The sequence below is a fragment of the Microcaecilia unicolor genome, chromosome 14 (genome assembly GCF_901765095.1).
Source record: "Microcaecilia unicolor chromosome 14, aMicUni1.1, whole genome shotgun sequence".
Classification (NCBI taxonomy): domain Eukaryota; kingdom Metazoa; phylum Chordata; class Amphibia; order Gymnophiona; family Siphonopidae; genus Microcaecilia; species Microcaecilia unicolor.
This window is the reverse complement of record NC_044044.1, coordinates 27,736,827-27,750,431: the sequence shown is the minus strand read 5'-3', so window position 1 is coordinate 27,750,431 and position 13,605 is coordinate 27,736,827. Positions and strand designations below refer to the sequence as shown.

The following is a 13,605-nucleotide window of genomic DNA, read 5'->3' as shown; positions in this document are numbered from 1 at the left end:
GAACCAGAAGGAGCGCAGGGGGCAATGAAGTTTAAACCTCCCGGGGGGGGGGGGGGGGGGGGGAAAGAGCTCGTGACAGGATATGTTTGTGTCGCACGTGTTAGAACATTAAAGTTATTGAAGAAAAAAAAAAAGTCGAGGTTCCTTGTGATGCTTGAGGGGTTGCGTTTCCGGGAGGAGCAGTAGAGTTTTTAGAGCAGTGTACGGAAGCGGTGGCTAGAGCATCAATGGGAGCAGTAGAAACTACAGCCTTAGAGTACGGTAGCTCCGGCTAGAGTGTCCCCGGGCGCAGTCGTGATGCTATCGAGGTGCCTTCGGATAGAGCGTCGCTGGGAGCAGTGGAAATCCTACAGCTTTTGTATACTGAGGTTCGGGCTAGAGCGTCTCTCGAGGGGGCTGATTTGGAGAACACTCAGCGGGAGCGGCCGTAGCAGCTCAGAGACAGAACCGGGATCGGATTGGGACCACAGAAGAGGGAAGGAACCGGTGCCAGGAGGTCCTGAATCACTGCCATGTCTTACGCCTTCCTCTTCAAATACATAATTATCGGGGACACCGGTACGAGGGGGAGGAGAGGATCAAGATAAAGGGGTTATAGTGTAGTCATATATGTGGGGGGTGGGAGGAGGATCATTGTGGTGTTACATCTTCACATAGGAATCAAACCACCACATTTCACAGGGCAGAGATCAGACATAAAGGGGTTTATACGTTTGTGATTTATTGTAGGGAAATAATCAGAGGTAATAGGAGTTAATAGTGATGTTACAATTAACATTAGCCACAATTGCCCTCCCCTTGCCCCTTCCGCCCTTCTCACCCATTACTTCCCTCACCCGTAGCTGTCTTGTCTGTCTGTATTAGTTAGATTGTAAGCTCTTTTGAGCAGGGACCGTCTCTTTGTATCAGGTGTTCAGCGCTGCGTGCGTCTGGTAGTGCTATACAAATGCTAATAATAATGTTGCATGTCAGAGGAGCAGGATAAAGGGGTCTATAATGCGCCGCCTTGGGTGAGTTCCTTCAAAAAGGCGGTAAATAAAATAAATATAGTCGTTTATCACTGCAAGTAATCCGAATTAAAGTGGCTTATAGTGTTATCAATGAGGGGTATGGTAGAAACCTACTCGCCGTTAAAAAATATGTATTCTAAATGATATTCTTGTGGCAGTAGCTGTATTGCAGGTGTATGTATTTTTCACTTTCCCAGGTGTGGGGAAATCCTGCCTCCTTCTCCAGTTCACAGATAAGAGATTCCAGCCTGTCCATGACCTCACTATTGGTAAGCTTCATCCCGATGAGGTAAAGGGTTACCCAGCTTCCTGGGATTTGCCAACAGCATTACTGATAAGAATTGGATAGAGTGGATGGGGCTTTTTTTTTCTGATCTCATGTTAAAAAATCATATTTCAAATATTTGTCCCCTGACTTCAGCTTCTCCCCTTGTTCTTAGTGTGTCGCAGAAAATGTCTCGCCATCTTCTTTCATTCTAATCTCCCTTTTGCAGGTGTTGAGTTTGGAGCCCGCATGATCAATATTGATGGAAAACAAATCAAACTGCAGATCTGGGACACGGTAAGAGATCAGAGGACCATCATTCAGATCTGCCCTAGGAGCATACTTGAGTGGGACAGGGAGTAGCAGGAAGAATATATTGGGAGACTGAAACAAGAGTACAGAACCTGTCACCCTAGACTAGATGGTTTAGGGGATGGGTGCAACAATATAGAGTCTTGTTACTTCCAGAACTAGAAAACTAGCCTGTTGCCTCTTGAACCAATAGGCTTAGGTGATGAATGGAGGGATTCAGAATTTGTCATCTCTAGAATTAGAGGACTCGGGGAACAAGCCCAGAGATATAGAACAGTCTCTGTACTTTTATAGCCACAATGAGTGACAGCTTTTCTCTTTTTCTGCTCCTCACTGGGACCCGTAAGGCTGGACAAGAGTCATTCCGCTCCATCACACGATCTTATTATCGAGGTGCAGCTGGGGCCCTGCTTGTTTATGATATCACAAGGTGAGTTCTACACTTAGTGTCTGTTAACAAGGATCTGCACATGGAGGAAGTGTTTAAGGGGAAAAAAAAAACCCTGAAAACCACATTACCCAGGACCTCAGAGCCAGCAGAATCCTTGGAAGAGTGTCATGGGTGCTGGTGAGGGAGGAGGGAGCCAACAATTTTTATTTATTTATTTATGTTACAGCAGGATAAGGGCTTTGTAACATCGCATGTCTCCTGCTAATGCTCATTGCCTAATTCCCAGCAGCACTGAAGTGCCATATGAGTAGGATCACAAGCCACATGACTTTGAAACTCACTAGAAGCATGGAGTTGGGAGCTCCACCTAACTGCACCATCAGCCTCCTTGGAGTTATTCGCTTGAACTAAATTAATTCTTACTGCACTGGGATGGGAGGCCGAGCTGAGGGAGTGAGACAGGGCTCTCGGACTCCTTTATTGAGGTTTTCTGAAATTGTGGGAGGGGGGAGGGAGTACCTTTTCAGAATCTACAGTGAACAGTTTTTATACTTCCATACCTCTGTCTTTCTATGCCCCAGACGTGAGACTTTCAATCACTTGACGTCATGGCTAGAAGATGCTCGACAGCACTCCAGTTCCAACATGGTGATCATGCTGATTGGGAACAAGAGGTGAGGAGACGTGACTGAAGAAGGATGAGATAGAGAAGAGAAAGGAAAGAAGTGGGGTGGGGAAAGGACAGAGTGATGTGAGAAGAGAGGGAATGAACTAGGTGAGAGGAACAACCATGAAAATGAGAAGCAAAATCATTGGATGGAAGCAAAATGGATTTGTTAGTTGTATCACTTTTCTGGGCAAAAACACTTCAAATTAATTTGGTAAACATGTTATAAGTGCAGCAAGGCAGCAATTATTTTTGTCTTAGCTTAAGGAAATATGCTGGAGTCTTTTTCACTGTTCATACTGTGATTCAACCTGAGTTCTTGTTAATTAATGGTTCCTACCTCCTACTCCCACTTCCTCCTGTTTTATCACCGGCCGTTGCACAAAGTGATCTGGAGTCAAGGCGGGACGTGCGGAAGGAAGAGGGCGAGGCATTTGCCCGTGAGCATGGGCTTGTTTTTATGGAGACTTCAGCCAAGACGGCCTCCAATGTGGAGGAGGTGAGGAAGGGGATGAAGGCCTGGCAAGGGGGTATGGGGATGACGGAGTGCAGGAAATGGAAGTATGGACTATGTTCTGGGTGGAGGAGGTGTAAGGAAGCAGGGAAATAATGGGTGAGGAAGAAGTAAATGAGATGAGGGGGAAAGTGAGACATGGGGGGGGGGGGGCAGAAGGGTGTTGTAAGGAAGATGATAGGAGAAGATGAACAGTGACTTGATAGGTCCAGTGATTTGTCTGACTAGGGCAGGGCTTAGGATCCTTGTGCAGAATACACACTCTCCCTGTTTCTGTTTGCTTATGGTATTTGTTTTCTTTCCCTGTCAGGCTTTTATTGATACAGCCAAAGAAATCTACAAGAAGATCCAGCAAGGCCTGTTTGATGTCAACAACGAGGTAGCTCGTGTTGGGGGGGCGGAGGGGGTATTAGACATAGAGGAGATTACATTCTATTACTGTGAGTACATCTTAAATCTCAAGAGACACATCCATCTTGTTCTCTTTCTTGCTGTTTTCTCCACAGGCTAATGGGATAAAGATTGGCCCTCAGCAGTCCATATCACAGCCACTGGGACCTGGAGCCCGGCAGAACCCGCAGGGGGGAGGGGGAGATTCAGGCTGCTGCTGATCCCACTCTTCCCCTCATATCCTCTCCCCCTGTCATCCCTAGAGCTGGACCTCAACCTCTGATACTTTGCTCCCACCTGGGGAGGATTCAGGCTGCTGCTGATCTCTACTTGCCACCTGTTCTCATCACAGGAGCTGTGATACTCTGCTTCCTCTGGGGAGGAGAAGTGGGAGAGACTCAGAAGGCTGCTGCTCTTCTCCCATTATCCTCTCCAGCACCGGCTGTGTGACAGTCGGCTCCCCCCTTGGGAGAAAGCCTCAGATATCTGTTGGATCTTTGACACTTTGCCCCCAGACTCGGGGTTCCGTCCTATCTCTTCTCCCCTCGCACTGTCTGCTGTCCTGGCTAAGCAAGTCCACTGATCAGGCCCTTCCTTGGAGTCTGATGGTATGTTCACCACGTTCCCTTCTTGTCCTTTCTTCCTTCAGCATGGTAGTGTCAGGGCAAATCCCAGCTCTTGTCTCTGCATCAGGAGCTTTCTGTAGACCCCCATCCTGTCTCTACAGTCTGGAAGAGACTACCAGGGCCAGGAATTTTCAGAGCTGAAGTGAAGGATGGGAACTCCCCAAGCCCCTCTTCTGAAAGAAATGAAAAGGGTTATATCATTAAAGTGACCACCTCCCCCTGCAACTATTAAGCATCGTGTGGAAAAGTGGTCAGCACATCTGTTCTTCCACATCCATCAGGCTGAAGAAGGGGAGGGGTGCCTGATGGAGCTCCACACAGTCACTTCGTTCCAGCTTTCACACCTGCAGCGTTTAAAAAAAGGAAGACTAATACTAGAAATAAAAGGATCTGTCTGAATATTCAAGTAGATAGTAAAACAAGGTCAAAGTCTGTAATATCTGTGTGTGCATATTTATATATCCATTTGTGTATGTATACGTATACCTTTACTTACAAGACATTGCTTAAAGCACCAATTAGCACACACAGACGCACACACACGTGGATATAATTTGTAAAGGCACAGAGCTTGCTTTCTTTATGCTTCATGTCTTCACTAACAGGCACTCTTGTGTCTGCCTGATCAGTGACGGTTGGAGATCCAAGGATTTCATATGAGGGACAAGACAGGGCTGGCAGAGACATCAGATCCTTTTCCCGCCTCTGTAAAGTACCAGTGTTCTCTCCATTCCTGCCAATATTTATACACCTCTTCCTGGGCTCCTATTTGTGCAGAATTGTATGTCATATTCTTAGTCTCGTTTTTATTTTATTTTTTTAATTCTTATTCTTAATATATTTTATTACCTATGCGTTTTTTTATTGTTTTTTTTTTTTTTTTTCATTTTTATTATTGTATTTTTTTTGTTTTTTTAATTTTATATAGGTGACTGGAACCAAAGGTGTGCACCTTTTTATTATGACTGCATGTTGTTTATTAAACACTCCTTTCCTAAGTTCACCCTTCAGCTATCTGCTTTGTGTGTCGATGTGATATGTGCATGGGGGTTCTGAGGATGATTTGCGTTTTCTCTCTCCCATGCTGTATTCACCTTGCTTGTGTCTGAGTGATATGCCTGTATGGTGCTGTGATGAAGGTCTGCTCAGCAGCAGTCTATGCTGTATTCGTGCTTTATTGGTGACAGCTCTGTGGTGTTCTGATGCTGATCTGCTTTTGCAGCTGCCATTGCTCTATTAATACTCTTGAGTTTATCAGTGCAATGCCTGAATGGGGTTCCAATCACCAGGTATCCTATATACTTAAATCTGTAACAGGAAGTGTAGCTAAGAAAGGAGAGCCTTCTAAAGCATTTAAAAACTAAAATGTCTTTTAATACATGAAATAAGAATTCAGAATGGAAAACGGGGCCTGGGGAAATCTTAAATTGTTTTTTTTTTTTTGTTTGTTTGTTTGAGCTAGCAACAGAATTAGCAAAGCAAATATTGATTTGTTGTTGATGATGGTTCCTTGAGGGATGGAATAATAGGATACCTCTTTCAAACAAAGGGCCCTGTTTACTAAGCTGCGTTATAGGCACGTTCGTGTGTTTTAACGCGCGCCTACAGTATCCTTATAGGCACCTAGGCACGTTAAAAATGCTAACGCACCTTCGTAAACGGGGCACAAAATCTGTATTTTATCTTGATTTATATATTGTTCCAGTCATTACTGTCTACCTGTGTTATAGCAGATGAGTGTGGGGCACTGAGGGATAGGATCAGAAACGGAATTTGACAGAAGTGAGACACTTTAGACATATGGTGATTGTTAACTCACGATTTGGGCCTCCGTTCTTCTACCCCCCCCCCCCCCCCCCCCCCAGTCTTGCAGGCCATTTTCTTGATTATGAAAACAAGCCCTAGCAAAAGAGGACCAAAAAAAATCTAGCATGGGGTGGGTGATGAGTCTCATTTATTCTGGGAGGGGGGGGTGACCCAGGATCATGAGGAAGAAAAGCCGCTGTTATCTCATAACATTTTGATAATGTGGCCTTTGATTCTAATGATCAGTTGTAGATCTGATTCCTTTGACTGCGATACCAGTGCCTCCCACTTTTCCTGCTCATGCATTGAGCTCTTCCATTTTAGTATTTGTCATTTTGAGAAAGATATTTTAATTCATTCTATTAAAAAAAAAATACACACACTGAAACACCCAAAGGGTTTTTATTGGCTATTTTTTCTTTGAATTCAAGCTGTGTCGGTGCAAGGTTGTGGAGAGTAATTTATAATGCCACGATTCTCATCGGGAGTGGTAGGTAGGGGAAAGGCTCTGCCATGATCTAAATATCCCTGAGACAAGCACCAGTTACACAACAGTCACATATGAGTAGTAGCAACCACCAGCATTAGGAAAACATGATGGTCCCTATATGGATTACAACAGAGGTGGCCATCTTTCAAACAACGGAAACTGGGGTTTGTTTTTTTTAAGCTAGAAAACAGGAATAGTAGGGAGACCATCTCTTCCTCTTTAATAAATGGGCTTGGGTCTAGGCCTCTCTCATCACCGAGACATCGTGCTGGTGCCTTCATTGGTGCAGTGATCTTTCAGGAACTTGCATCTCTGTTTCTGCTGACTCCAGCTGTGTATAAGGCTCTGTATGTTGCTCCTGTTCATAATAAATAACTACAGGTGTCCAGACCCCACTGTTTCTGCTTGTTTTTTTCTAAAGGGAGGTAGGAGGGTGGGATGGTAATTTGGGCTGAAGGTGAATCCTCAGTGTCTGCAGGTTTTACTGACATGCTTGAGGGATAAATTCTTTAATTAAGGAGTTCTTTAATGTAGTCTGGTGGAAGTACAGGAACATCTGCAGGCAGACTGCTTACAAGTACATATCCACACTGTTTTATAAATGCCATTTCCACGTGTAGAACGTGCTTCAAGAGAGAATGCTTTATGACATCTTCAAAGAGGTTAAAAGGGAAAATTATTTTTCCAAATCACAACAGCAGTAAAATCTACAAGGCAGCAAGTGTAGGAATGTAGGGTGCAAGTCCACATGTGTGTAAACCAGTAGCGTAGCCACATGGCTCTGGCCCACCCAAAATTCTAGCAACTTTCTTATGGCTGGTAGAGTTTCCTGAAGCCCAAGAGGTCTTCCAGTGCTGGTCATTCTCCTACTTCTTGCAGCCAGTGGTACTGTCCATGTTTGAAAACTAAGCATGCACAGCGCAGCAGCTAGCAGACTTGTGCTGGTCGGGGGAGGTCCTCATCCAGCTGGCAGGGCTTGGGGGATCCCTGCCAGCTCAGATTATTTTACTTGTTGGTGGGGTCATGTGCGCCCACCCATTTTGGCCTAACCCCCCCCCCCCCCCCCCCCCCCCCCCCACACACACACACAAAAATGCCATGTCTTGGTATGCCACTGGATGAGTGCAATTGCAGAGAAAGCTATAAAATGTGGGAGAGTGGCCTACTGGTTAGGGTGGTGGACTTTGGTCCTGACAAACTGAGTTCGATTCCCACTTCAGGCACAGGCAGCTCCTTGTGATTCTGGGCAAGTCACTTAACCCTTCATTGCCCCATGTAAGTCGCATTGAGCCTGCCATGAGTGGAAAAGCACAGGGTACAAATGTAACAAAAAAAAAAAAAAAGTACTGCCCATCTGTAAATCCATCCATGCATGCATATGAACATAAACAGCTGCAATCATAAGAGCTAACTTCAGGATGATTGGGAGCGCTAAATCCAGGGCTTTCTTTTGAGGGGGTACTGAGTACCTGCACCTTTTCTATGGTCTGCTAAAATTGGCCCACGGGCCCCAAGTTTTAATGAAAGAGCTCAGACTCTACACACAAATTCATCCTTGTCTTAGCTCCTGTGACGAGTTGCAGCAGGGGCCCTGGCTATTGTGGGGTTGGTCCCTCAGTGCTCACCCCACCCTTGAAGGGTGGCCTTGCACCTTTTTCGCTAGGAAAAAAATGCACTGGCTAACTCCACCACAAAAGACCCCTTCTTGGGCTAAGTAAAGATATTTGCTTAATACTGGGGTGCTCAAGCACCTACGGGTGCAATTGCAAGAGCGAGGGATTCCGGAGATAGATCCAGGCTCCTCCTCCTCAAGGCAACTCCCAACCTCATCACCAGCCCGATGTATTCAAATCTCACCAGCAACCCGTCTCTCCTCCTCCTCCCTCCCATCCTACTTTCAAGCATGTCTCCTTTTTTATTGGACATAACTTAATACATTTCTTCAAGAAATGTATTAAGTTATGTTCCAATAAAAAAGGTATCATCTTATTTTCTTTTCCATGTTTTATTTGGTTTGATTTCTATTGATAACCTTAAGAGTGGACTAACACACTCCTCTACTTAAGCATGTCTCCAAAAGTCTACTCTGCTACCACCACTTCCGGCAGCAGCTTCTCTTCCTCTCCCGCGTGACGTCCCGGCGTCCCGCCCCCCTTTGACGCAACTTCTCTCTCCCTCTCTACTTCTGCTTGCATCCCGCCCTCCGCCCCTGACGCAACTTCCTGCTTCCGGCGGGGCGGAACGCGGCGGAAGGGAAGCTCCGGGGCCGCTGCGGGCAACCTGGATGAATTGGTACCGCTGCCGGCCACCTCCTAGGCTTTCATTTGAAGGTAGGATCGGGGGCTAACGAGGGAGCGAGGCCGGGAGGAGCGAGGGTGTGGGGGACGGGGGACGCGCTGGACCGGGCAGAGGAGAAGCGAGCCGGGGCGCACCATGATTTTCGTGACGATCTAAAGCTGCGCGGTGACGTCATATCGGCATTTAAAGCGACAGAGCAGCAGCCTCTGACGTCTTTGGTAGGGGAAACGTCCGCTGGAGCGGGGGTTTAAATGGGTTCCGTCAACTGTGACGTCATAAAGGCATTTAAAAGGGGGGAGAGAGAGAGAGAGACGAGTGTGTGATGAAAGAGGCTTTAACCGCCTGCTCATTCATTTGGTTGCCTTACAACATTTGCTTCTTAAACTACCATCATGTCCTTAGTTATCAAGTTACTCTAGATCCTCTGTAATACTAAATGTATACTTTTCTTTCATCTTTCCACTATTCATAAGCCACATTGAGCCTGCAAAGAGGTGGGAAAATGTGGGATACAAATGCAAGAAATGATAATAATACATGCCTGCTCTTTATGAAAAGGAAAACAGCAAAAGTAGAGGCAGACAAACACGCAAACCAATAGGGCGATAATATCAAAAACCAGTTTGTTCAGAATATTTATTTATTTATTTATTGCATTTGTATCCCACATTTTCCCACCTTTTTGCGGGCTCAGTGTGGCTTACAATAGGATATGAATAATAGAAATACATTTGTTACAATTTGGTTATGGATTACATTGTGCAAAGATATACGAGACATTCAAATATCAAATTAGGAATATGACAATGGGACATCAACATAGAAATAATTGGAAGGGGACAATGGGAAGCTAAAGGGTAGTGTTAGACAAAGACATATGGTGTCCATAGTTCCGTGGATAAGTGTATGATAGACTGGGATGAGGGATCAAAGTGGATGTAAATTGCATTGATGAATAGTGAGTATGGACTCTATGTGAGTTGGCTCTTTCCGTAAGTTTGTTCAAACAGGTGAGTCTTTAGTAGTTTACGGAAGGAAGCTTGATCGTCAATCATTCTCAGGTTGCGCGGTAGTGTATTCCAAGCCTGCGTGCTCTTGTGGGAAAAGGTTGACGCGTGCGGCGTCTTGTATTTCATGCCTTTGCAAGTGGGGAAGTGGAGGTTTAGGTGTGTTCGGGATGATCTTTTAGCGTTTCTGGGTGGTAGGTCTATTAGATCAGACATGTACGCTGGGGCTTCGCCGTAGATGATCTTATGGACTAGTGTACAAACTTTAAAAGTAACGCGTTCCTTAAGTGGAAGCCAATGTAGTTTCTCTTGTAGTGGTCCTTGATATTGATATGAATATTCTGAATAAACTGGCTTTTGATATTATCTCCCTATTGGTTTGCGCATTTGTCAGCCTCTACTTTTGCTGTTTTGCTTTGACTTTCCGTGGAGGCTCCTTCTGTCTTCTTGGATTTGCTCTTTATGAAAACCTGGTATGTTAGTGGTGGTGTCATTTGGTATTTAGGAGACAGCGAAGACATTACTGGGGGATCTTCTCTTTCTTCAGCAATGCGTGTTGCTCGTTATGTGCCTTTGTCTGTCTGTGTCCCAGCATAGGAGCCGGCTCTGGGGGGGGAGGTGCTTGAGCACCCCCAATATTGGGGAAGAGTTATTTGCACTGGGCTTAGCACCCCCCAATCATTTTGAAAAGTTGGCGCCTATGTGTCCCAGTACTGTTGCAAGAGTGTTCTGAAGCAGAGAAATAATAATAATAATAAAAAAGCAAAAATAACATGTAAAAATTGAACTGTGAAGGGGGAAATCGCTGTTCTGTTTCCTAAAATGTTGTATTACAGAGGCGAAGTCTTTTGAAATGACATAGAAAACATCAAGTGTCTTATGACGTTGCATATTTTTAAAACAATGATTAGAATAAAAACAAAATTGGGGTTGGGGGTTTACATTTATTTAGTATAGCTTCTGTATTTTGCCCCATTTATTTTAAGCAGCGTTTCAAGTGTGTATGTATATAACACATATGTATATATATATGTGTGTTTTGTATATATTGTTACATTTTGCTTTCTGAGCTGTAAATGAATCTCGGTGAATAAAAGCATTAGTCTCTAGCTCTAGTGAGGATCTGGAAATGATATAATCCTAATATTTCATGTAATCGTAGAGGGAAAGCAGGTTCTGTTTCTATAAGGTTGAAATGGGCTTAGGCAATCTATGCAAACCCTCTGCCTATATTATTTCTTATGTAAGCAATGTGGCTGCGTTAGTAAGTGCGGTGCAGTAGAATTTAATTTATAGGGTTTCAAAGACTCCCTGATGTGACTAGCTCACTGTATTTCAGAATGAAGCCTGACTAGGGGTTAGAAGTAAGCTTGTCACCTTACCTCACCCTGAAGATGCCAACGTATGTACGGAGTTACAGTTCAGTTTTCAAAGGACTGTGTTGCTGTACTACTACTACTACTTATCATTTCTATAGCGCTACTAGACGTACGCAGCGCTATACACTTGAAAATGAAGAGACAGTCCCTGCCCGACAGAGCTTACAATCTACATGCAAAGGGGCAAAACCAGGTCTAGATCAGCATTTTGCAGTTGTTCTGAGTGAGGTGACAGCCTTCAAGTGTTGAGTGGCTTCCCGAAAAAATATGCATGAGTTATATTTGCATACACTGCCTCCATTGGGGCGATCTGAAAACCCAACAGGGTTGCAGCCCTCGAGGTCTGAGGTTGCCATTTCCTTCGGATCACACAGGAGAAGGCTCTTTGCTGGAGCCAGCGCCTTCAGCGTTTTTTCACGCTATAGCGAGATCTAAGTCAGTTATTTTGATTGTCCTTAAGGCATTTGCGCCTCGACATCTATATGTTACAATATTCACAAATTTGACCCCTGAGGCAGGCGCCTTACTGGCGCCGAAACACGGCCGGTGTCGGGTCTTCGGTTAATAAAGTACTCCTGTTGTCCTAGTCTTGAAGGCCCAGTGTTGCTTTTTTTCTTTTGGTTTCTCTGATTGTATACTGTATTACCCTCTCTGTCTGTATTACCCATGGTTCATCCACATGTTTTGTCCCACGTAGCATCAGCACCTGGGAAGTTCAGGTAGACGGAGGTGGAGGCCGATTTGTTTGCCCCCCCCCCCTAACCAGAAAGGTTATCCACTGCCATGGTCTGTATAATACATTTGCAGGTTAATTCCCCTGGGGCCCTGTTTACTAAGACGCACTAGCGTTTTTAGCACATGCTGATTCTAGAGACATCCATATATTCCTACGGGTGTCTCCAGTGTTAGTGCGTGCTAAAAACTGCGCGCCTACAGCGTGTCTTAGTAAACAGGGCCCCTAGTTTGTTAAGCCTTGGAACACTGCCATGGTGAACCTTGACTGGTTCAATCAAGAAAATCACCAAGGTTAAAGTTTCCAAAGAGGCTTTGGGCTCTTTGGTTACCAAGTTCAAGTTTATTATACTTGACATACTGCATGTCACAGATTATCTCGGTGGTTTACAATACAAGCATTGGCCAAGTGAAATTTATAACTTCTGTCACTAGCCCTATGTTCCAAAATTCTATTTTATTAATCTATTAAATTGATTTCTGGAAAGGCATCCAAAGCAAATAGCTTTGAGAGGGGAATGGAATTATCTTACATTTAGAAAATTGTTTTAAACCTGGTTATTTAATCAACCGGAGAAGGCAGGCTTGTGAGGAGAGCAGATTGGGGCAACACGGTCTTAATAGAAACCACAGGAAATATATACCATAATGAATACCCTCAAACTGCTCCTAATAATCTACTCCCTAACACCGATCCACTTAACACTAACCACCCCACTTGCAGAAACAACATCATACCCATACTACACAGTCATCATAGATTGATCAAATACTCTACACCTCACCAAACTATTAACAACCTAAACAAAGGAAGAACACTTACATGCGATCAACCACAACAGAAGGGAAAGAAGGGCCCAAACAAACTCACCTCAACAAAGAAACGACAACTAACAAAAGTCCACTTAACACCAAATACAGAAGACCCATTCCAAATAATCCAAGTGGGCTACGTCAACGCCAGATCCGCTGTAAATAAAACAGCAATACTAACAGACTGGATCATGTCAGAAAACCTCGACCTACTCTTCATCACTGAAACTTGGATCCATGACCAAAAGGACCCTATAATCCTAGACCTGTGCCCTCTAGGATACAAAATCACACACTGGACCAGAAAAGAAAAGAGAGGTGGAGGCATAGCACTAATCTATCAGTCCCACTTTACCACCAAAACCACTGCCGAGTCCATAACACCTCAACTTGAAATTGCCTCAATCAGAATTCACAGCAAAACCCTACGCGATCGTGTGAATTGTGTTTTGTTTTACAGACCTCCAGGTAATTGGAACGAAGGCCAGACCAACTTCATGGACTTCATTTCAAACACTTGTGTAACCAACTTCAATATACTAGTAATAGGAGACATTAACCTCCACTTAGAAGACCCAAACTCTACCAACACATGAGAATGCAAGGAATTCCTCCACTCATGGGATCTTAAATGGCCACACATGCAAGCAACCCATGTCAAAGGGCACACACTCAACCTCATCTCACACAATCTGTCCACAGACCAGAACCTAATAATAACAGAAATTAAATGGACAGAAACACCATGGACCGACCAGTACAAACTAAACCTATCCCTAAAATGGCAGAAAAAGGGTTCACACCGTATACGAGAACACAACCTACAGCACAAGAGGCCAAATAGACTCGGAAACATTCTGGCAACAGATATACAAAAACGAATGGACAGCACAAACGGACTCTAT

The 13,605-nt window shown here is 44.5% G+C and overlaps 2 protein-coding genes across 2 annotated transcripts in view; both read left to right on the top strand.

Moving 5' to 3' along the window:
- Positions 1-194: 194 nt before the first annotated feature.
- Positions 195-6,861, top strand: RAB2B (RAB2B, member RAS oncogene family). The gene is made up of 8 exons (XM_030187483.1): positions 195-558; positions 1,208-1,279; positions 1,505-1,572; positions 1,935-2,017; positions 2,560-2,652; positions 3,033-3,144; positions 3,470-3,538; positions 3,666-6,861. The coding sequence occupies exons 1-8, from the start codon at positions 513-515 to the stop codon at positions 3,768-3,770; spliced, it is 648 nt and encodes a 215-aa protein (XP_030043343.1). The 5' UTR covers positions 195-512; the 3' UTR covers positions 3,771-6,861.
- Positions 6,862-8,714: 1,853 nt separating this feature from the next.
- The window catches only part of CHD8 (chromodomain helicase DNA binding protein 8), a 71,639-nt gene continuing 66,748 nt past the window's right edge, over positions 8,715-13,605 (top strand). The window contains exon 1 of the mRNA XM_030187019.1: positions 8,715-8,801. The gene's annotated coding sequence lies outside the window, so the exon portion shown is untranslated. The remainder of the gene's footprint in view (positions 8,802-13,605) is intronic.

Excerpts from the sequence above, each read along its gene's own strand:
- RAB2B (XM_030187483.1), top strand. The coding sequence starts at position 513 with ATGTCTTACGCCTTCCTCTTCAAATACATAATTATCGGGGACACCG. Across the intron at positions 1,573-1,934 it reads AACTGCAGATCTGGGACACG|GCTGGACAAGAGTCATTCCG; the intron begins GTAAGAGATCAG and ends GGGACCCGTAAG. Across the intron at positions 2,018-2,559 it reads CTTGTTTATGATATCACAAG|ACGTGAGACTTTCAATCACT; the intron begins GTGAGTTCTACA and ends TCTATGCCCCAG.